At 35.3% G+C, this 24,105-nt stretch overlaps 1 protein-coding gene across 1 annotated transcript; it reads left to right on the top strand.

Annotated features, from left to right (window-relative positions):
* The first annotated feature begins 17,849 nt into the window (after positions 1-17,849).
* On the top strand, positions 17,850-19,929 carry LOC109000857 (cation/calcium exchanger 1). Its single transcript, XM_018977869.2, has one exon. It carries the CDS (start codon positions 17,974-17,976, stop codon positions 19,738-19,740), a length of 1,767 nt encoding a protein of 588 aa, XP_018833414.1. The 5' UTR covers positions 17,850-17,973; the 3' UTR covers positions 19,741-19,929.
* The last annotated feature ends 4,176 nt before the right edge of the window (positions 19,930-24,105 follow it).

Below are 24,105 nucleotides of genomic sequence, written 5' to 3'. Positions count from 1 at the left end.
AAGTTAAATCAGAATGATGAAGCCCAGTTGATTAAAGTCTTAAGAAAGCATCGAGGCGCAATTGGTTGGACAATAGCTGACATCAAAGGTATTGATGCTATTGTTTGTACTACAGAATCCATCTTGAAGATGATACTAGACCAGTTCGTGATGCTCAACGTAGGCTTAATCCTACCATGAAGGAAGTTGTCAAAGAGGAAGTGCTCAAGCTGCTCGCAGTGGGTATCATTTATCTCATCTCAGACAGTAAGTGGGTAAGCCCAACTCAAGTGGCATAAAAAAAATCTTGTTTAATGGTTGTTCAAAATGATAAAAATGAGTTGATTCCAACTAGAATGGTTGCTGGCTTGAGAATGTGCATTGATTATAAAAAACTTAATTCAGCCAGTAGGAATGATCATTTTCCTTTACCATTCTTGGATCAAATTTTAGAAATAGTGGCTGGTAATGCATTTTATTGCTTCTTAGATGGATACTCTGGTTATTATCAAATTGTTATAGCGCCTGAGGACCAGGAGAAAACCACTTTCATCTGTCCTTTTGGCACCTTTGCTTTTACCAGAATGCCTTTTGGTTTATCTAATGCCCCAGCCACCTTTCAGAGATACATGATGAATATTTTTCTGACATGATTGAGGATATTTGTGGAATATTCATAGATGACTTCAATGTTTTGGGAAATCTTTTTATAGTAGCTTGCATAATTTGACACGTATTCTTCAGAGATGTGAGAAAAAAAATCTTTTACTTCATTGAGAGAAATGTCAATTTATGGTTACTCAGGGCATTGTCTTGGAACATATTGTTTCTTCTGAAGGTATAAAGGTCGACAAGGTAAAAATTGAATTAACATATAAACTTCCTATCCCTAGGACGGTTAGGGATATTCGTTCTTTTCTTGGCCATGCTGGCTTTTATGGCAGTTTATTCAATAGTTCAGTTCTATTGCAAAACCTTTGTGCACTCTTTTACAAAATGATATTGAATTTGTTTGGACTGATGAGTGCAAAAAACTTTTGATACCCTTAAAGAATCGCTTACCATTGCCCCCACTATGCAACCCCCGTAGTGGGACATTCCCTTTGAAATTATGACTGACGCAAGTGATTATGCGTTGGGTGCTGTTTTGGGGCAGCGTGTGGATAATAGATCTTTTGTGATTTATTATGCCAGTAGAACCTTGAATGATACCCAGAAAAATTACACCACTATTGAAAACGAATTGCTTGTAGTGGTTTTTGCACTTGGTAAATTTCGGGCTTATATTCTTGGTTCTCCTGTTACTATTTCACTGAACACTCTGCTCTTAAGTATTTGTTGGCTAAGAAAGATGCAAAACCACGCTTGATCCGCTGAATTTTACTACTTTAAGAGTTCAACATCACCATTAAGGACAAGAAATGAATCGAAAATACGGTGGCTGACCATCTCTCCAGATTGCCACCATCCTCCCCTTCAAAAGTCATCATTCCTCTTGATGATAATTCTCCGGATGAGCAGCTATTTGTAGTTCACAAAGCTCCCTGGTTTGCTGACATAATCAATTATTTGGTGACTGAGCAAATGCCCTCTGAATGGTTCATCCAAGATAAGCTTCGATTTCTCTTTGAGGTACGACACTTTTACTTTGATGATTCATACATCTTCAAATATTGTTCAAACCAATTGATTTGAAGATGCATTCCTAATGATATGCTTTCTTCTGTGTTGAGATTTTGTTATATGGGTGCATGTGGTGGTCATTTTTCATCAAAGAAAATAGTCCCTAAAATTTTGCAAAGCATTTTTACTGACCTTCCATGTTTAAAGATGCTTGTAATTTTTGTAAGGCTTGTGAGCCTTGTAAAAAATTAGGATTCATTAGAAAAAGAGACATGATCCATTTTTCCCCTATTCTTACCTTATAAATTTTTTATTGTTGGGGAATAGATTTCATGGGACCTTTTCCTGTTTCCTTTAGAAACACATATTTTATTGGCTGTGAATTATATTTCAAAATGGGTGGAGGTTGTTGCTTGCAAAAAAATGGCCATCGTGTTGTCTTAAAATTTTTGCAATCTATGTTTGCTCGTTTTGGCATGCTTAAAGTTATATTATTAGTGATGCGGGTTCTCATTTTTGCAACAAAAAATTTTCTATACTCATGAAAACATATGGTATCACACACCGAGTTTCTACCCCTTATCACTCTCAAACAAATGGACAAGCAAAATTGACAAATAGAGAGATAAAAATAATTTTGGAGAAAACTATCAATCCTAGTAGGAAAGATTGGTCAGTTAAGCTTCTTAATGCTTTGTGGGCTTATAGGACAACTTTTAAAACTAATCTAGGAATGTTCCCTTATCGATTAGTTTATGGTAAAACTTGTCATTTACCTGTTGATATTCAACATCGAGCCCTTTGGGTTATAAAACATGTTAACATGTCACTTGATGAATGTTTAAGGTTGAGAAAATTGCAAATCAAAATGAATTGGATGAAGCTCGTTGAGATGCCAATGACAATGCTCAACTGGTGAAGGAATGCATGAAAATTCTACATGATCAGAAAATTCATCCCAAGCATTTCACACTTGGCCAGGAAGTTCATCTTTATAGCTTTCGCTTACATGTTTTTCTTGGTAGACATAGTTAATCCGAAGAATGGCAATAGCTTCACTATCAATGGACAACGTCTCAAGCCGTTTATGACTCACTTCGAGCCCAACGAAGAGATCTTGCATGTGCAAGATTCCAGGGAAGTGTTTTGATCTTTTTCCCCTTTACAGTTTTGGTTAATTGCATTTTATCTTTTATATTTATTCGTTGTTTTGCTTTGATTTTATATCACATGTTTGGTTGTCTGTGTTGCTTACTTATTCATGTACACTTTGTTTTCTTTCGTTTGATTCATTGAGGACCATGTCTCTTACTAGTTGGGGAGTAGCGTCTGTGCACAGATTAGAAAAAAATGCGTTAATGTGATGTGCATTGATAAACAAATGATTGACACACTCTCTTTCTAGCATTTTCTGAAATTTGAGCACCTTGGTGGAGTAGTTGAATGGAATCATTTTGTGAGAATTTATTTTCAAGCTTGAACACAGAGCATGATTTTTTATACATCATTTTTTGTTGATGTGTAGTTTGAAACACCCGGATGATATACCCATTGAGTATGAGACTTGGTGAGATTTTTGTAGAACGAATGGCAAGTTTTGAAGGACATTTTGCACATGCTTACATTTGTAGTGTTCCTTAATTTACTGTTCATGGATTTAACACAGGAGAAGTAAATTGCAGGACTACCGAGCCTCTTTTCCAAACAAAAACAAAAACAGAGGAAAAAAAACAAAAAAATAAAAAATAAAAAAGAAGAAAAAAAGAAAGAAAGATGAATGCAATTTATGGAGTTTTCCTAAATTAAGGGTTAGAAACAGTTACCCAAGACTTTGGGAGTTGAGTGTTCAACCTTTAAAAACAGAACTAGCGTGAATACTGCTAGTCTCTTGGGCTTTGAGGTAATTAGAATCAGCAATGATTAATCTTAGGGTTGAAAATTTTTATGACAAATCATAGCTAGTAATGAGGAACACATAACCAATTTAGCTCCACACACACATTTGAGTTCTAAGACATTTGCCTCAATTCTATGTGAAAGATTGTCGAAATAGTCTTGGTGGGTATAGCTCCTTGGGGTTGAGTAGTAACATGTCACTTTTGTGAGAATTCAGAATTGTGTTTGATTGCTTATATTTGGATTTCGATCTTCATGCAATATTCATCTTAATTAATTTTCACTATTTTGTTCAAAGATTAGCAAAACGTTAGTTGAGGAGTGTGATTGAGGTGAATTATTATATATTTTATACATCTAGAACCTATATAATTGAATTACTTCATTAATTATTATTGGTTTTAGATAAAAAAATGATTAAGATGCATAAATCCGAATTGTGATTTAAATTGATTTATAGCATGGTTTATACTTAATTTTCTAACTTGTGATTTAATTGGTTAATGTTTCTCACATGAACAATACATCTCTGATATATTTTTATTCTTCCTTTTAATTTATTTTCTACTTTTTGAGATAAGTAAAAAATGAAAGCTGAAAAAAATAGAAGAGTTGAAACTCACGCTAGGAGAAAAGGCTAGGCAGAAAAGGAAAAAAAAAAAGAACAAGAAAAGTGAAAAAGGCACCAAAAGGGGCCTTTATCAAAACGCAGCTAGGCAAAACACGGGAAAAGAAAAGAAAAAGTAAAGGACGCACGGACGCAACGAACGGATGCTAGCTGGGGCATTTTGAAAAAGCAATTTACATGGGATACGGACGCAACGTAATGGAGATTTCTTTGTTTTTATTTTTCTTTCTGACCTCTAGAGAAAAAAACATATTTTGGGAAGCCCCGCACGTATTTGAAGAGCTCCTCCAGGGGTCCAACTACTGCAGCCCAGCCTTCCTCCTTCATTGCTGCCATCCATCTCCATTCATTTACCTTGCTCTTTTCACTTTCTACTAATTATTTAATTTTAATTTAAAATTTATGATGTATTTTTGAGATTTTAGGCTTACATTTTTGGGCATTTTATTTGCTGTTTATTTACTTTGTGTTATTTATTTTTCTCTCTTCTTTAAGCTTCCATTAAATATACATTACAATTGTTATGGATTGATTTTGATAATTTATGATTTAAATGTAAGGATGAACGCTAGAATTTTAATTTTTGGGTTTTTCAATTTTCAGCTCATATTGCATTAATTATTTTCTAATCTAGCTTAGTTCTTAGTTTAGTTTAGTTAATCTTTTAGTTCCATTGCATATTAGGTTAATTAGGACTTACTTAATTTCAATTTTATTAATTAATTTTCTGATTAATTGAGATTGTTTAGCTTAGTTGGTTCCCTGATCATTAATTTCAGTTTGTTAGTCTTTTACATTTCATTCCGACACTCAAAAAATCTAAAAACATGAATTTAGTTTATGACTAGTGCCCTTTTTATTTCTCATTGCACTCTTCCATTCATTGCACATACCACAAATTTTATTTTCTCTTTGTGAATATTTTCATCATTTAAAACAAGTTTGGTTTTAAGCAATTTTCTCTAAGGAAAATTTAGGAATTTATTCGTAATTATTACGCGACATCCTGCTACACTTGGGACAGCCTTTGTGCTGCTCATTTTTGAGTGAGTCAATATTTCACTTGGCTGATGGTTTAAAAGTCATGCCGAAAAATTATAAATCAATATCAAGTCATCAACTCAAATGCATGGACTGTCAGGACTGATGTGGGGGACTTTGTCACTGTGGCTATTTGAAAATTTGAATGAAATCTATGAAATTATTTATATTTTGGTGTTGTAAATTTAAATTTGTTGGGAATTTGTAGTCTTAAATTAAAATTTATTGTTTACACACATTAAATCACCTATTTTTTTTATTGTACATGATTTCGTCATTCTATTTTAATTTTAATTTTTTAACTTATTTTTTTACAATATTTTAGATTTTTGTAATTATTTTTTTACATTATTAGTTTTTATAATGTTTTTAATACTTCAACTTCGATTGGAACTCCGAGCTCCTCCTCCGAGCTTCGAACTCCGATCGAAGTCGAACTCCAACTCCGTTTGGAGTTGGAGTTGGTGCACAATTTGACTTTCAAATGGAGGTCGGAGGTCGAAGGTCGGAGGTCGACATTCCGATTCCGTAAGAGTCGGAGCCTGCCCCTACATTTAAGGAGACAATGTCTTGTCTCTTTACAAATGTCAAATAATTGCTTTACTGTTTTTACTTGAGTACTATATCTAAATCGTATTGTCTTTTTCTAAGCAAATCTCCCTCAGTCAACCATTTTTTTTTAGCAATTCTGGATGGTATTAGATTGTGCAAACGGCTCCATATGGTTAATGTGATTATTGAAAGTGATTCACAAATTGTTGTTGATTGGCTTTGTAAGGGTAATTGCTCTGTGTGGTATCTTTGGGATTTTTGGGAGGTTTTGCGCAAGGAACTTGAGGGGCTTAATTTTGTTGTGGTTCATCAATTGCGGAAAGGTAACAGTGCAACGGATTTTCTTGCTAGAGAAGGCGAAATGAGTTTGAATGCCACGTATAACGGCAACCAAGATTTTCCCAGGTATTTAAAAGGTATTGTGCGGCTGGATTTTTTAGGCATTCCGTACTTTCGTCGTTAGTTTGAGTTCCAGGTTTGTTTTTGTTGTTTTTTTTTTTTTTTTTTTTTTTTGCTAGGCTTGTTTAGATGTTTTATTGTTTTGATATAGGCCTGTTAGTTTTATTTTCGTGTTTTATTTTTATAGGCTTGTTTAAAATGCTGTTTTGGTTCTTAGGTTGGTTTGTATTTGGGAGGTTTTTTTTTCTCTTATCTGTAAACTCCCTCATACTTGGCTTGTAACCACGGTATTCCTCCGCCATAAGTGAGGGCTTATTTATAAACTTGGGACGGGGCCACTACCATATGGCTACCGGCTCTTTTTTTTTTTAAAAAAAAAAAAAAAGAATGGGCAAGGGTTTGGTATAAGATTACTCACCCTCATAGCCTACTTTGAAACTCATCGTTGAATGCTAAAACTCCTCCCCAGGAACCAAGACTCCTAAGGAACAATCCAAATCACTTTGGCAAAGTTTTGTGTGACTCTAACAACTCCCTGTTTGTGGGTTGACGGGTTATCGAGACGTCAGAATATGAATGAATTGGAGTGAGTAGGTCATATAACTATGATTTTAATATCAAAGAAAAATTTTAAAACATAATAACATCATTTTAGAACATCTGCACAAGTCACAAATATATCCACAAACGCCATTGTAGCATTAAATCTCCAAAAGAGATCGTAAAAATGATTTGATCATTGTTCTCCCCATTTGGGTTATTAAAGCAAAGGAATACATGACTAAAATAAAAATCCATTAACAGTTGACCACGACATACACCACTTCACTCAACAATGCGAGATTGAATGTCCTGGTCGAACTCTTTCTCACCAAACTCAAAATCAGTGATTCCAATGATTTGCATTGGAGTGGGACCACCACGATGAGATTATAAATTCTTAGTAAGTTAGTCCCGAGACTAGGCTCATGATAGTATGCAATGACATATATTAATAGAAATATAAATATATGAGACTGAAGTGCAACCAATAAGACTATTCCACTAGATTCTTTAACATCTATATTACCAAAATTTTCCTGTTCATTTTCTATTACCCATAAGCCATGGCTTCCCCAAAAAATCCATGCGCAAGTTTTGGTTCCTTTTGTTATGACTACAAGAAAGTCTGTTAGTGTGACGTTTTTTTCAAGAACACTTAAGGAATTGCGTGACCATCCTTCACCTAATTCTTTAGCCTCCTCGAGCCGAGAGGCAAGTTGTGAGGGTCCTACCTAATGCGAATGGGGACAGATAATTTGTGGAGTTGAAGAAAAGGAAAAGATGAAGAGTACTCAAATGGTCTTAGGAACCAGCAGCGGGAGACATCGAGTGCAGCTAGTCCAACATTTGAGTGAGCAGGCACCACGTGGGAATCCAGCTGACATGTCCCAAAGTGAGGTAGAGATGAAGAACTGAGCCATAGTAGATGAGCTAGAAAAGTTGTCTCCCAAAAGGACGAGAATGAGGAGCTGGAGGGACAGATGGGCTTAGGCAAGTTACGCACTAACCGCCCAAGGCGAGAAAGGATCGCTCACCAAAGAGGAACTATGGACAATGACTAACACAACCAGTCAAGGGAAATTTTTGGGATAATACGGAAAAGTTCGAAGAAGTGTCAGAAACAAGTGCAGAAGCCCACACTACATCCAAGAGGTCACATCTTGAGTGGCTTTGCAAACCGTAGGGTGTGCAGACCATATCCTGGCCACCTATCTCTGTCATCCTATAGTGTGATAGGACAATAATGAAAGACTCATATCCAAGCATATTTGGAGTCAGTGATACGTCAGAGAAGACATTTGACATTCCCACTCTATTTAAAAGACCTAAACATGGGATAATATCTCACTTTTGAGACCTTATTCACTAAAGAACTCAAGAAGGCGACTTTTGAGGAAAGCGAGTAGGAAAGAAAGAAGAGAACTTTTGACATAGAAAGGCAGGTTAACTTCTAAGACAATGTTGGGTAATATGGGGTGAATGTTATATGTGAGACACATTGCATCACTTCTATAATCTTCTTCCCTTTTTCTACAAGCATAAACAAATATTTCCAGCATTATGTCATTGATTTCTAATGCTTTCAATGCTTTCAATGCTTTAATTGTATGCCTCTGATATGATTTCTACCTCTAACTCTTTTCAATGAAAGCATCTTTACCAATGTCACAATAGAATATCAAATCATCAACATCTTTTAAACATTCATTGACAATAAGGTTTAAAATGTGTGGAGTGCACCTCATGTGAATAAACTTGTGATCCGTAACACACTCCTCACTTCCTATTTCCTGTGTTCTCAACCAATCAACAACAGAGTTATTAAAGGTAGCATTGTCCACTGTCATTGTAAGACTTTTTTCAATGCCCCAATCAAAGATACACTCCTCCAATTCTTGACCAATCGTTGCCCCCTTGTGATCGCTAACCCGAGTAAATGAAATGATCCGCTTATGTAACTTCCAACTATTGTCAATAAAGTGAGCCATGAAACATATGTAATTAATGTTTTGGATATAAGTACAAGTGTCAGTTATCAAACACACTCTTTGATTGGTTGTCAAATCATTTTTTTCAAGCTATAGTTTTCTCGTAAGAATAGTTTCATACAATCCCTCATTAGCATAAAACGATAGGGAATGAGAAACCTAGGACCAAGGGATTTAGTGTAGTCCCAAAACCCTTGACCCTCAACAATCCTAAAGGGTAACTTATCCACTATCACCATCCTAGCAAGGGCAACCCTAATTGTTTTCTCACTATTTGGTCATCCGTGATTCTCCTCCCATTCCTCCTTCAACTATTGCCTTTGGAACCAAGAATTGTTTACTCTTGTCCAATTTACTCTTACGATTTTTATGAAAAAGGTGGATGTGTGCTCTCATGGCCGAAGTGCCTTGCTTTTTGGGATGACATTTCCACAACCTCCCACAATGATTACAAGTAGCTATAGGTTCTTCGTGATCACAATTAGACACTCTTGTGAAGTAATCTTATACCTTAGGCCTATTCTTGGAGTTTCTAGTGTCTAGTGGAGGGTGGTGGGTAGAACAGAAGGTAGTAGGAGTGCCTACCGAAGAGTCTAATGGTTCAATAGACTATTCGGTTATAGGAGCCTCAATAGGATATTGTAGTTCTGGTCCTTCTAGGCAAGATGCAGAGGTGGATGTAGGAGTGCTTGTGTCTTCACAATTCATCATTTAAGAACTAAAACACAACACAAACAAAAGAGTAAGGTTAACACAGCCTCAAACAAAGGACTCTACTTAAAGTAAGCTTATATCTCTATCATTAAATGGACAACAACTTAATAAGTATTATAACACATTGAATAATTTGCAATTTGAGATTATGCTCAAATAAATCATTCAAAACAGCCTCAACTTTTTAGCTTAATCATTCAAAACAACCCCAAATTTTGCATCATATATAACACCCCAGACTTTTGCATCGTATATAAACAACCCTAACTCTAGCAACCAAGAACCAACAAAAAAATTAACAACTAGCAAAAAATGAGGGGAAGGGGCTAACAAATTCACAACCAGCAAAACAATTACAATAGTCTAGAAACAAAAATGGATAATAATTTACAGATACCCAAATTTGGAAGCAGATCAGCAGATGCGAAGCTTACCCGGAGAATCTTGCAGCATATCGATTCTCGTCCTTAGATATCCACCAAATGAGGAGAGAAAAGAGGGACTTAGGGTTAGAAGAGAAGAGGGACTTAGGGTTAGAGAGAAAGAGACGACGAGGTGGGTGGAGGCTAACCACAGGCTGAGTGGTGGCTGAGGATGAGGGGCAGGGGTAGGGGTAGGAGCAGTGAAGGCTACAGCGATGGGAGAAGAGGAGGGAGAAGGTGACGAGCTGAGTAAGGGTTTCTAAGTGAATCCTAAGTGAGAAAATGATGATGAGGTCGCACGGGAGGTGGAGGGAGGGCCGCATAGAAACATAGGCAATGTAGTCAAAACAATGTCATTTAGCTGGCGATAAACATAAAAACCATAGTCAAAACGACACCATTTTTGGAGAAAAATGAGCCATTTTGGCTGAATTTGAGCTGGGTTGCACCTTTTGTGCTACGCTACTTCAGTTTTGAGCTTCTAAACCTTGGACTTTTTTTTCCCTAATCTCTAAACTAAACCTTGCTTTTTTAAACCCTAAATTTAGATTTAATTTTAATCTTTGTTTTAGCACTAAGTTTTTTATTTATGGTTTTTATAATTGTTAGTATTGATTATTAGTAAATATTAATTCACTAATGTGTAATTATATGTTATCATACTATAGTTTTGATCATTCTATAGTGTCTAATTATATATTATTATTCTATATATAGTTATTATAATTTTTTTCATCACTCAATTTAATTGTTAGTATTAATTATTAACAATAAAATGTTATTATACTATAGTATTATATGTTATTAACTCATTATACCCGTATTATATTAATGTTTAACTTATTTCTAACTTAATTATATAGTAGACTTGTAGTACATGCTATTATGTTAGTGTTATTATACATTAGTATTATATTTGTACTATACTAGTATCTAACTTATTCCTATTATAGAATTGTATTATAGTTTTTATTTACATGTTATTCTGCTATAATATAATATGTTATTATAATTAGGGGTGTAAAAGTTAACCGAAAAAAAGGGCCCAGACCAGCCCGAACCAATGGAACTGGTTCCCTTAGTTCTAAAACTGGCCGATACCAGTCCGGTCCGGTTCTGGTTCTATAGTTTTTAGGACAGGACCGGACCAGACCGGTTCACTATATTATATATTTAAATTAATTTTTTTAATAATATCAATAATATTTTTTTATATTATATATAATTTTTATATATAATATATAATAATATAAATTATAATTATATATAAGATAATATTATTATAATTTATAACATAAAATTTTAATCTTAAATATGAAAATTTATTTGATCATATGCTTTAAACATAAAATATATATATTAATAACATTTTATGGCCTAATAAATTCTCAATATATTCCTTTTGATAAATACATAATACATTAGTATATTAATTACATTTCACTTTAATTAATTAGTACACATTAGTATACTAATATATATTAGTATATTAGTTACATTTTATGTCCTAATACTAATACTATTAAAACCGGAAAATCAGACCGAAACCAGTAAAACCGGAGGTATCGATTTAGGAGGGTAGCTAGTGCGTAATCGGTTTTCGAAAATACAAAACCGATGCATGCCGGTTCGGTCATAAATTATGTCCAAAACCGGACTGGACCAATTACACTCCTAATTATAATAGTGTCTAACTTATTTTTAACTTAATTATATACTAGACTTGGTATTATTACATGTTATTATACTAGTGTTATTATACATTAACGTTACATAGTTGTAATACTTTGATGTGCATTGTTTACATATATTAAACTATTATTATTCAATTTAATCTATTTATATTATAGTATAAGTATATTATTTTATATTATTGAATTTAACTATATAAATTTTAGTTATATAATTATAAAACTATATATACTAGTATATATAATCAATCTATAAATAAATACATATTTTTTTATTACATATGTACATTAATATCAGAGTCAAAGTCGGATCGGATCGGATCGGATTCGGAGTTATTTTTGCTTAGCCCTAGATGGAAGGGAGTCACCCTCCGGAGAGCACAAGCCAGCAAAGTCTTTTTCTAGAGAGAACGATTTTTCATTTGTACGTAGGTGAACATATCCTCAATTAATTGCACAGAAACAAGCTGCATGATTTCCTAGTATTTGGTAACGAGGAGTTGACGGTTCAAGCGTTACAAATTTAGATTATCAACCAGATTTGGACGTTATTAGAAAACCACATAGCTACTCTGCCTTTGTCGTCATATAACTCGAAAAGTTTCAAGCAATAGACTACAACAAACTCTATAATATAGCAACTCGATTTAGCCATATTTAACTCGGAAAATATTTGAGAAACATCTTGAGTCAATATTAGGAGAAAATTATTTATTTAATAATAAATATTTGGCTTTCACATGCATATCCTTTATGGCTACTTAATTATCATATATTTCCTATAATCGATTTTTCAATAATTTTTTTTTTTTGAAAAGAAACTATTTTTCGGCAAACTTTAACTCACAACTTCATGGCTGGATAAACTAATGACTCAATCTCCGACCCAGTGTGCACATGGGTATATAGAGACTTTATATTTTCAGCATTATTTAACGATAAGGTGCCGATTAGACCATTAGGTAAGCTGGGCCACACAATTGGAGACTCAGCTTGAACACTAATTAAACAACGGGTGAACCAATCTAAATCAGTCCTAATCCATCCTTTTTTAACAGATTTTATCAATCCACCTGACACACAACTGTATGTAGGGGAGGGCTCCGACTCAGAATGGTCAATTCCAACCTCCGAGTACTTCAACTAGGATCAGAGGCCAACTTGAGCTCCGACTCCAACTCTGATCAAGAGTTAGGGTTTTTTTCCATTTTTCTTCACACTTTCATACCATCCAAATAACATCCACAAATTCCAAACAACATCAAAACAATATACAACAACATTCAAACAAAGAAACCCATCTCATCTCAGACAACAAATCTCCTTCGCTTTCTCAACCTAAAGAAACCCATCTCACCTCATACTATAGATCTAATCGATCATGGTTCAGCCACCATCTCCGTCGAACAACACGCATCATCTCTATCACACCACGCTTCTCTCAACTCTCAGCATCAAAAAGTGAAAAAGGCTGAAGGAGGGGGCGACTAGGGGAGAGAAATAAGTTTGAAGGGGGATGGTCTAGGGAAGAAAGTTAAAAATCGAAGATTGTTCTCATGGGAAAGAGTGAAATAAGTTTGGGGTTTGGGTACGTTGCCGTTTTAGTTAAAAAGCCAAAAAAAACTTGTTCTCGTGGGGGACTAGGGGACTCAAAAAAGCCAAAAAAAAGGGGGACTAGAGACTCGAACTCAAGTCATGGAGATTAATAAAAACAACAGCAACCATTAGGCTAATCAGGACTCACTTATTTATCATGTTGTAGTATTAAATATATTAAGTATATCTATCGGAGTCGGAGTCAGAATCGGTAATCAGGAGTCTTGTTCAACTCCAAACTCCGACTCCGACTATTTTGCCAGAGTTTTTGCCCAACCCTAACTGCATGTATATACAAAGCTGAATACGATGCTAAGAAAATAATATAAATAATTAAATATATATTTTTTTATTAGCTTTAGTTTTTTGGACAAATGGTTATTTCACATGGTATCAAAGCAGAGTCCTGAGTTTGAATAATGATTTTACACTCTATCCCATTTAATTAAAGATTCTACGTGTTGAGATCACTTATTGGGAGGAGTCTAACTCACACGTTAAAAGATTATTAAGAATAGAATACAAATAATATTAAATCTGCATATTATTTATAGTGACCTTTAAAACAAGAGTTTTGTTATTTATAAGCTTGTGAGTGAGTATACCCTTAATATAGGATCGAAACAAATAAAAAAAAATGAATACACCAATACTTTTATTTTGACTGATGTGGCATGTTTGTACTTGAATTATAATATTTTTAGTAGAGTGGTGCTATTCGATGTTTTGAATACCGTACTGGAAGTCGTATCGGTCAAGACACTGGAACAAAATTTTTCAATACCAGTACCGTTTCGTCTACCGTTTCAGAATAATCAATATATGAATAAATTATATATATAAATATATATATAAATTATATTCCAAAATAATAGTCTGTATATTAATAAATTATATAAAAATACATATATATATATAAATTATAAATAGCCTAGTCTGAATTGGTGGTCAAACAATAAGCTTGTAGTTTGAAAAAATGAAAAAAAAAATAAAAAATTGAAAGCCGAAATATTGGCCGGTACCGACCAAAATATAGGTCGGAACAGGCCGAAATTGAGGGCGGTACGACCGGTACGACTGGTATGACCGGTACAGCCGGTATTTGGGCCGGTACGAAATGTATATGGTACATGTACCAACCTAAAGGCCGGTACGGCAAATATCGGTCGTACCGGTAAGGTACGGAATTGAAAATAGTGGTGCTACTCTGCCGCCTGAGTAGCACTGCCTGAGTAGCACCACTCCATTTAATTGTTAGACCAATTTGGCATTTTTTTTATTTATATTTTTACCATTTTTAAACATTTTTAAAAAATATAAAAAATATATCAATACACTAATAGTCATTTTCTTAACTATGCAAAACTGCTACATACAGTCACCCTATGTAAGCGGCGTGCAAACGGCTTTTAAAAAAATAATAAATAACAAAACAGAGTTTTGTTTGTTCTGGATTTCCGCTTCAGTACTCTAGTCAGTGGACATCAATCTCATCTTCAGCGAGGTGTTGTTCCTCTCAGATTATAAACTTGCGTGGTCTTTGACTTCTTGCGTTGCGGTCTTCAAGTGGATCTGTGCTCAACCATCTGCGTGGGTCATCTTCCTTGTGTGGTCTTCGACTTCGTATCAGTGCAGACTTCCATGGAAGGTATAAAATCAGTGTGGGTATTTGTTCTCTGAGTTTGACAGTAGTCTTCAAATCAGTCTTCAAATCTTCAAGTGAGGATGTTTTTAATACACAGAAAATCAACAGCTCCCAGTGACATTATTTGACAGCGTTAAGTTCTACCCTTCTGAGTGCAGCTTTGCCGAGATCAATATCGCAGAAGTCGGAGAGCTGGACAAGATAGAGTAGAACATCTGAAAGCACCCGGGTGCACCTTCTCCTCCTCTTTCCAATTAGGCAGTCCCTCCGGAACCTCTCCTTTCCACTGGAATATCCCAGAGAGTTCTCCAATTGCACCCACCTACCTTGCAAGGCCGATAAATAATCACAACCCCATAAACATGAAACCGCCTTTTTGGCCGTTAATTTTGTTATGCAAATGGGACAACATAAAAGCAAAAGGAAAATGGTAAAAAAAAGTGGGTTCCAAAGATCATAGGTAACAAAATAAAAAGGAAAAGTTTGACTCTAGTCAGAAAGAATTCACCGACTTTAAGAAAGTAAAAGGAGAGTAACAATTTCATGAGAAGATCCTTTTCTTGAGAAGATTGAGAAGAACCAATTAAGTAGAAGTCATCTTTTGGAGCCCCAGTTACGCAGAACAATTTCATGAACCAGTTAAGCAGAAGTCATCTTTCTCTTGAGAAGATCGAGAGTAACAATTTCTCCTTCTAGAGCCCCAGTCATCTCTGAATAATATCTCCTTCTATTTTCCCTTCGAACAAACAATACAGGAGAAAATGACAGAGAGAGCAAAACAAAGGGGCCAAGAGAGAGAAAAACTAAGCGACAGTTGCTCAAATCCCAAAAACGGAGACACTACTTCGTCTAATTTTTTTGAAACGGTGCGTTTTATTTTTTCCACATCAGTACCGTTTATCCACCATTTGCATAAGACGATTGCATCTAGCATTTTTCATTAAGTAAAGAAAAATATTTTTAAAAAAATTAAAATATATGAGGTGTCAAAATGAGGAGGCAAATTGAGTGGGCCAAGTAACAATTTTCTTTTTAGTATGTTAATAAAAAGACTAGTAAATGTAATTTTTCTTAAATCAAAGATATAATTTTTCAAGTGTGTTTTGTTTTTATGAAAAAAAGAGTACTATGGTTAGCTCTTTTAATAAAAAGTTTGGAAATAGAAGTGATTGATGCGTGTTGTGTTTATAAACATGGAAAGGTTGGTTTTTAAGTAATTAAAATTTGTGAAAATAATCTGTTTAAATGGATTTGTTTGTAAAACTTCAAAATAAAAAAATTGAATTAAAACATATATATGTACTGAAATTCATGCGTTTTGGTCATTACTACGGTAGACGTATTTGGTTTCCTGCCTGGCTAATTCTAATAAGTATCGTTCGAGATTCACTCTAAACGATGTGACGTTTGTACCCTTTACCTTGATTACTTGCACTCTTTCTTCTTTGTTGTACAGAGAATTCGTATATGATTGTGTTCTTCTCAGGAGTACAATGGAATAGTTTGATTTGTCGTAAAAAGACAAATAATTTCATTGGTCGGTAAAGCTCATTAAATACAAGCCTTTTATAAACATTTCGATTCATCTATTTAGAATTACAAATGAAGTTGTGTCAAGATGTGATCCAACCAACTTGGATTTCTAATATTCTATTTATTAGTGAATATAAAGCAATCGAGTTATTTTTTTATAATTCAAATAAACTCAACTCGAATACAATTAAATTCATATAAAAAAATAAAAAATGGACGACTTGTTTATCAAACCTTATGATTTTTAATATTTGTATTGCTTCATATAAGTTTGTATAGCTTTATTTTAATATTTATAATCAGTTAGTGTGAAAATAATACCTATTTAGAAAATGGTGGACATGTTAAGAATATAATATAAAGAAAAAATCTACATAACCTCCTACTATTCACACAAACTCCACACACCATATTTTTTTTTAATTTTAATTTTTTTTCTTTTATCAAATATTTAATATATGAATAATGAATAGAAAAATTGAATTAATTTAAAAAAGAATAAACTCAAAAATAATTTTAAAAAAATATTAAAAATTTTAAAAATTTTAAAAAAATATGGTGTGGAGGTTGTGAGGTTACGTAGCATTATTATAATATAAATAATTAAAATCGATATTTTCTCATCAGCTTAAACTTTTGAGATAAGTGGTGATTTCACATAATATCAGAGCAAATGTGTTGAGTCCGAACCATTACTCCTCTATCCCATTTAATTAAAAATCACACGTGTTGGACTCACTCGTATAGCGGGAGTCTAGTCCGCACGTGAGAGTAAGTGTTAAAATAAAAATTAAATAATAAAATCTACATATTCCCGCATAATCTTTTGAGATAAGTGGTGGGTTTACAAAAAATTTCTAATCCAATATATGTAATTACTCTTTATCTATTTATATGCTTGTTTATATTTTTAATAAATATATATATATATTTGAATTGTAAGATATTGATATAAACTTGAGATTAGAAGGAATATTATCAAAACATGTAAATGAGCAGATTTTTTGTGAGAAAATTGATATATAACTTATTACATACACTAAGTTTTAAAACATAATCTAGTTGGTGATAGATCAAACTCAGATTAATTAAAGAAGGGACGCTCTTACTATGCCGCTCAATGTGTCGTTAGGAGTGCTCTAGAGTGTATTTGTACTTTTTATTTTTTATTTTAAATATTTGTAAAAAAAATATATATTTAATAATAATCACCTTCTTAACTATTAAAAAAAATAAAATATATAAGCGGTCAAATTGAGAGAATAAATCTATCAATTTTCTTAAAAGATCAAAACTTAAATGAATCAAATTTAACAAAATTATACGCTTTATCGTTTCGCTGATAATATTTATGCATGGAAGTTATGGATAAGTCATTGATGTGCATCTCTCGGATTAACATTGACATACGGAAAATAAAGTTCTACCATTACCTGGTAGTTGGTACGTAGGAGAAAGATTGTGGAAAACGAAAAGGAATCAATCGTATTTAAAAAGTGAGGAAAAAAAAAAAAAGAAAAAAAAAGGAGAAAATTCTTTGCACATTCACTTCGCTGTCTTTGGGTCTCAATCATTGTTTCAAAATTTGCCTTCTAGTACTTACTCTATCCTCTCCCACACCCAACAAATAGGCAAAACGTTCCCCGCCTGAGGCTCCTCAAAAACCATGGACTTCAATTCTCAGTATCTTCACCCTTAACACCTCTAACACAAGCTTCTGTAAATGGCAAGCTCTGATATCTCCATATTTCAGTCCAAGAAACTCTCTCTTTTCCTCAACATATCCTTCCTCTTCCTCCTCTCTGTCTTTCTCAAAACTCATCTTTTCCCCTCCAACTCAAGTTTGCTTCATCTATCCCTTGGAACTCCTACGATTTCTTCCGTCTCCAATCCTCTGTTCCTCCGTAGTATCGGAACAGATGGCTGCACCGGCCTCCAAAACTACCAAGATAACGAGTACAAGTGCTTGTATGTCAAAACACATATTGGCTGCAGGCCCAAAGGGTACATAAGTTATCTGCAATTCTTTTACTGCAATTTTGGGCAGTTTCCTTTCCTGGGTCATGTTGTACTTTTGTTATGGCTTCTGGTTCTGTTCTATCTATTGGGTAATACAGCTGCAAACTATTTCTGTTCTTCTTTGGAAAGCTTGTCTAAGCTCATGAAGCTTTCTCCAATCATAGCAGGAGTCACCCTTCTTTCACTTGGAAATGGGGCTTCTGATGTCTTTGCTTCCATTGTCTCTTTCACAAGATCTGGGAGTGGTGATGTTGGTCTAAACAGCGTTTTGGGAGGTGCCTTCTTTATATCGAGTGTTGTTGTCGGAATAATAAGTATTTTGATTAGCTCTCGTCATATTTCAGTTGACAAATCGAGCTTTATCAGAGATGTTATCTTCTCTCTCTTCTCTCTTTTCTCTCTTCTCTTGATCATAGCCATTGGGGAAATCAACTTGTGGGGTGCGATTTGTTTTGCTTCTATTTATTTTGTATACGTTTTCACCGTCTCGGCCACTCATTTCTTCTGTAGAAATGAGGGGACTTCTAATTCAAACCAAGATACAGGCGAAATCGCAATCCCGTTACTTGGTTCTGTCGATGATGAAAAGCCAATCTTAGTGGAGAAAACCGATCTTGAAGAACAACTGCAGATTCCAAGCTTTTTGCATCTCAATTCATCAACTTGTTACTATTTTAGCAATATTTTACATGTTTTGGAGCTGCCTCTTCAGTTGCCAAGAAGACTGACTATCCCCGTTGTTAGTGAGGAGAGCTGGTCTAAGCCATATGCAGTGATCTCGGTTACTTTGGCACCACTTCTCTTGGCAGCGATTTCTAACACACAGAGAGAAAACGTGGGTTTAAGGAGCAGCCTGGTGACGTATTTGACAGCAGGATTGATTGGGATGGTTTTTGGGAATCTTGCATTTGTGACCACCAAAAAGTCTAGCCCACCAAAGAGGTGCTTGTTCCCATGGCTGGCAGGAGGGTTTTTGATGAGTGTCACTTGGACATATATCATTGCTGAGGAATTAGTTTCTTTGTTGCTTTCTATTGGGCATATAATTGGGATTAACCCTTCAATTCTGGGGCTAACAGTCCTAGCTTGGGGCAACTCCCTTGGAGATTTAATAGCCAATACTGCCATGGCAATCAATGGAGGGACAGATGGGGTCCAGATCGCCATATCAGGATGCTATGCTGGGCCCCTGTTCAATGTCTTAATGGGCATAGGCTTGTCACTTGTTTTATCATCGTGGTCTGTATATCCATCTTCTTTTGTGATTCCTACAGACCCTTCCCTCTATGAAACTGTGGGGTTTCTGATTGGAGGTTTGCTTTGGGCTCTTGTGATATTACCAAAGAAGAATATGAGGCTGGATAGGTTTCTTGGAGTTGGGCTTTTGACCATCTATGTCTGCTTTCTGTTCCTAAGGCTGGCCAGAGCACTTGGTCTTCTGAACCTTCATGGGACCTCCTTCAAACTCTGAGAAAGGAGAGCTCTTTTCAATGGTGGAACTTTATGTATATTTGCTGAAACCTTCTGTAAGCATCAATACTCTTTGTAACTTTGGTTCATTTTCCCTTTTGCCCCTTTAAAGGGTGGGCCTCTTTTCTAGAGTGGAACTTAAAATACGATGTTGTGTTAATGCATATAATGTTAATATATTTCCTACCAATACAGTACATAATTTATATAGGGCCAAACCTACTTGAATGTTTTATTCTTTGGTTTATTATAGATAGGATAAATACTAATTTAAGCTAATTATTTGGTGGCTAGTTTCAAAGATAACCTAATTTAAGTGTCTTTCACCTTCTCTTGATCAATCATATAATAAGACATATTTGCCTTGTTAATTAAGCTTTCTTAACCCATCTTTATTTCTTATTAATCTTCAAATTTACATTTCAAAGTTGATGCCTTGGTGTTGGCGATTCATGCAGTTTTAGGTTCTGTTTGGAAGTTGAGTTAAATTGAGATAAATTGAGTTCTTTATGAATAGTAGTGAGTTAAGATAGTCGAATGAGTTTTGTAGGACCCACTTAATATGAATTTAGATGTGTTTGAATATTAAGATGAGTTTAAATATATTTATATAAAGTTAAAAAATATTATGGGTCCCGCGTGTACAGAGGTGTTGATCGAATTGTAAAGGTTGTAAGTCTCACATGTAAAGAGGTTTTGAATTGTGATGAGTTTAATAATTTGATAATTAAATATTTAAATATTAGGCTCACCTTAAAATTTAAAGATTCTTTTACCATATCTCTTCCAACCAAAAGTAAAATAGTACGTGTAAATACAAATTCCTCATCATGACTAATGCGATTCGTCGCCTTACTCTCTTTTTATTGCGTTAAGAAATGACCATATATTAACTATGCCTACGGCCGGCCGCTTGAATTGGATGCAGTTTAGTACAACTCAAACCTGTCTTAAATCGTGTCGTTTTTCGTTGAGTTTTTTCAATTAATTAATTAAAAATTTAATCATTAATTCAAAAATCCTAAAACGGTTGGAACACTAATTGTATTAAAGAAAAATTTTTGCATCTGCCTACACCGGCACACACTTAATGCATTGAGTGTAAAAAAAAAAAAATATGTGAAGTGTGTGCCGGGTGTAGGCAGATGCATAGCAAACCCCTTGTATTAAACCCCAACTGTACGCTAGCTGGGACCGGGAACATCGTCAAGCTTTGTGAAAACTTCAGTCGGCCATCTAAAAGAATCTCAGGGGTGATTTTACATTCATCTTCCTTTGCTTTTGCTTTCGCTTTTGCTTAAAATTAAGTTATCATGATGAAATAGTGTTACTTTCGAACAACCTTCACTTGTGCACTTAAAAGTTACTTGCATAAATGGATGTCTCATGTCTATTTCCTGGTAAGATGTCTGTCTGACTTCTTGACAGGATGGCCGGACCCCTCGTGTTTATGTAACATCGGCATCGTATGAAGACAAAGTAGAAGTATGTTCAATTAATCTACAAACATACGCGTACAATAATGAAGTGTGCCCAACTTGGAGTACGTTTTCTGAATAGTACCCACTTGGACAACTTGCTTAGAAGTGTTCCGATTGAATGATTGTGGTCCGGCCAATTTCTTGAAATAATCTTTGGATAAGTTACAATTAGATCATGTTGGCTCTTGGGCAAGGATTTTAGATCCTCCTTATTTGTCAATATTCTAATGATCCACTCTGGTCTTGTTGCTCCAAAAAAAACGTAAGAAAAAGAAATAGGCTTTGTGGGATGGGATTCTTGAAGAAATTATGGAGGAAAAATAGAAGAAAAAAGAAAATAATATATATAGTGCAACCAATTACTAGGGGTTCTACCCGTATGGTGCGTGGCGGGGGCACTCCCTCCTGGCCCCCAGCCTCGCACCATGCGGGAGGGTTTCATACCCTGCCCCCCGCTCAACTCAATGTCTAAAAGTTTTTTTGGTCTAAAATTTTTTTTTAGATCCAAATTATAATATAATTAAAATTTATACATTTAAAAAAAAATATATATATATATATATATAATGTCATTAGAGTTGTATTTTGGATTGTCTTGGCCTCCTAGGCCAACCATTATATAAGAGGCCAATGCAATACAATAGTCATACTTAAGCAATCCATTAACTTGAAGTTGAATTCAAGTTTTTAACAAATTATCAAAATTTTTAACAACTTTATAATCTGATTTAGGCAAATTTGACTCTTCTTCCTCGGGCCTCACACCAGGGTCTAGAGCAGCATCAAAATCTATAGTCCCAAGAATGAAACCATAGGTCGGTTAGATGGCTATGACAAGACTACTAATGAGAGATAATGCTACCGAAGGCGCTATGAACATTTTCATGAAAAGATTGGACGGACACGTATATGCGTGGCGAGGAGTCACTCTCAGCCTTACAACTACGTGCATCCTCAAATGCAGTGAGGCCTCACCCTTTCAGATAACACATGTATATACATGGGCATGGAGAGGAATCACCTTCTGAGGACGTGTCCTCTCTTTTATGCAATAAATAGAAACACATTAGTATTAATATGATGAGGAATAATTCATCTCCAGTATAAGTATAAATCTCATAAAAACCAATAATTGGCATGTTTCAACCCCAGTAACATTCTTCCACCACACATGTGCTCATCACATAAATATTTGACACACAGATTTCTCACACAGAGATACTTGCTGCACTGGGATGCTTCTATACGATCAACCAACACGAGGACACAACCATGTGACATGCTGGGGGATCCTACATCCCAACTATCAGATGAGGCCAAATACAGTTCCACTCCAATCCCCATGAGGCATTCTCCTTCTCGTGTGAAGCACATGACAACGTTTTGTAGGAATGGTCTAGGGAGTTCTCTGTCCTGTCCCATGGTTATAGACTCACGCTACCAACTTCTCACACAAAGATAGACATTCTCTCACAGAGATATTGGGTTCCCACATAGGGATTCAGGGTCATGCATTGAAAACTATTAACACATATAAACATACAAAATATTGGAAATCAGTGCAAAAATATAGACATAAAAATAATGGTTGAAATATTTATTCATACTTGTAGAATGGGGGGAAGTTATAGAGATAATGCAATGTCTCTTACTTACAACATTCACATCACATTTCTTAGCACTATCTTAGAAGCTAACCTACCTTTCTAGGTTGGAAATCCTCTCGTTTCCACTTTGCTCCTTGCCTTCCGAAGTAGTTGAATTCACGAGCTCTTTGGTGAATAAAGTCTCAAAAGTTAGATCTCCTCCCCCGTCTAGGTCTTTTAAATAGGGTGGGATTATCAGATATCCTTTCTGACTTCGGATATGCGATAAGGATTTTCTTTAATCCTTTCCCGTCGTATTGTAGGATAATAGAGATAGTCTGCCATGCATGGTCCGCATGCTTGGTTCTTTAACTTTCCTCAAAAGAGGGTCTCGATCGTGTCTTGAGTTATATTGCTATGTTTACACAACACCTTCACCTTTCATTGTAGAACCACTCTGAATGTGACTCTTCGAATGGAGTAGGGGTTCTACATGCAGTACTACCACTTTCTGAGCACTTTCATGTAATTCTGGAAAGCTACCTCACTTAACAAGTCTCCTCTAGACTGCTGGTCGCTTTGGTGGGTAACTCTTTGTCTCGTCAGAGTTACTGGCTTCCGTGGCTCTTCGTTCTCGCCTTCATGGCAAGTAGCCTTTTCATGCTCACCTTTAGTGAAATGGCACACTTATCTCCACCTTGCTCTGGAATGCGTCAGTTGAGTGTTCGCAAGGTGCTTGCTCGCCCATGTGCTAAATTGGCTGCATTTTGCAGTACCAGCTGCTAATTCCTTAGATCACTAGTGTTTCTCATATTTTCCTTCCACTCAACTTTAGGAACGGTCTGTCCCCTTTCGAGTCAAGTGGTTCCTCACATCCTGCCCTCCTTATAAGGAATTTCATCATTGAAATTTTGAAGGGCATTCTCTTTCTTGGTCCTCTCAAGGGAGGCAAGTTCAGACGGACCCGTTGATGCCTTTGATCGCCTTCGATTGAAAATGGGGCTTTCCAGTAATTGCATCAACGAGTTGACCTTCTTCATTAGAGGTCAAGACACAAGATGACTCCCCATGTCTTCTCTGCCTTCTTCTTCGACATTGTCCACCGATCGTGGTCTCTTGTGTCCTAGCATCCATGCTAGGTTTGGCTTCACTAGACGTTGGTGAATCCTCACCATTGTCCTCATCTTGCTTGTCCGTTCCAACATTGTACACTTTCCTTCTCATTGTGCCCCATTTGCGGTGGTGTGATCTAGCATTTTTTATATTAGATTTCTCCCCCTTCGAGTACTTTATTCGTCA

Source organism: Juglans regia, chromosome 3, assembly GCF_001411555.2.
Source record: "Juglans regia cultivar Chandler chromosome 3, Walnut 2.0, whole genome shotgun sequence".
Taxonomy (NCBI): domain Eukaryota; kingdom Viridiplantae; phylum Streptophyta; class Magnoliopsida; order Fagales; family Juglandaceae; genus Juglans; species Juglans regia.
Note: the sequence above shows the minus strand (reverse complement) of the source record. Positions and strands in the feature narration are given on the sequence as shown.

What these genes read in the sequence shown, in the direction of transcription:
- LOC109000857 (XM_018977869.2), top strand. Translation starts at nt 17,974, where the DNA reads ATGGCAAGCTCTGATATCTCCATATTTCAGTCCAAGAAACTCTCTCTT.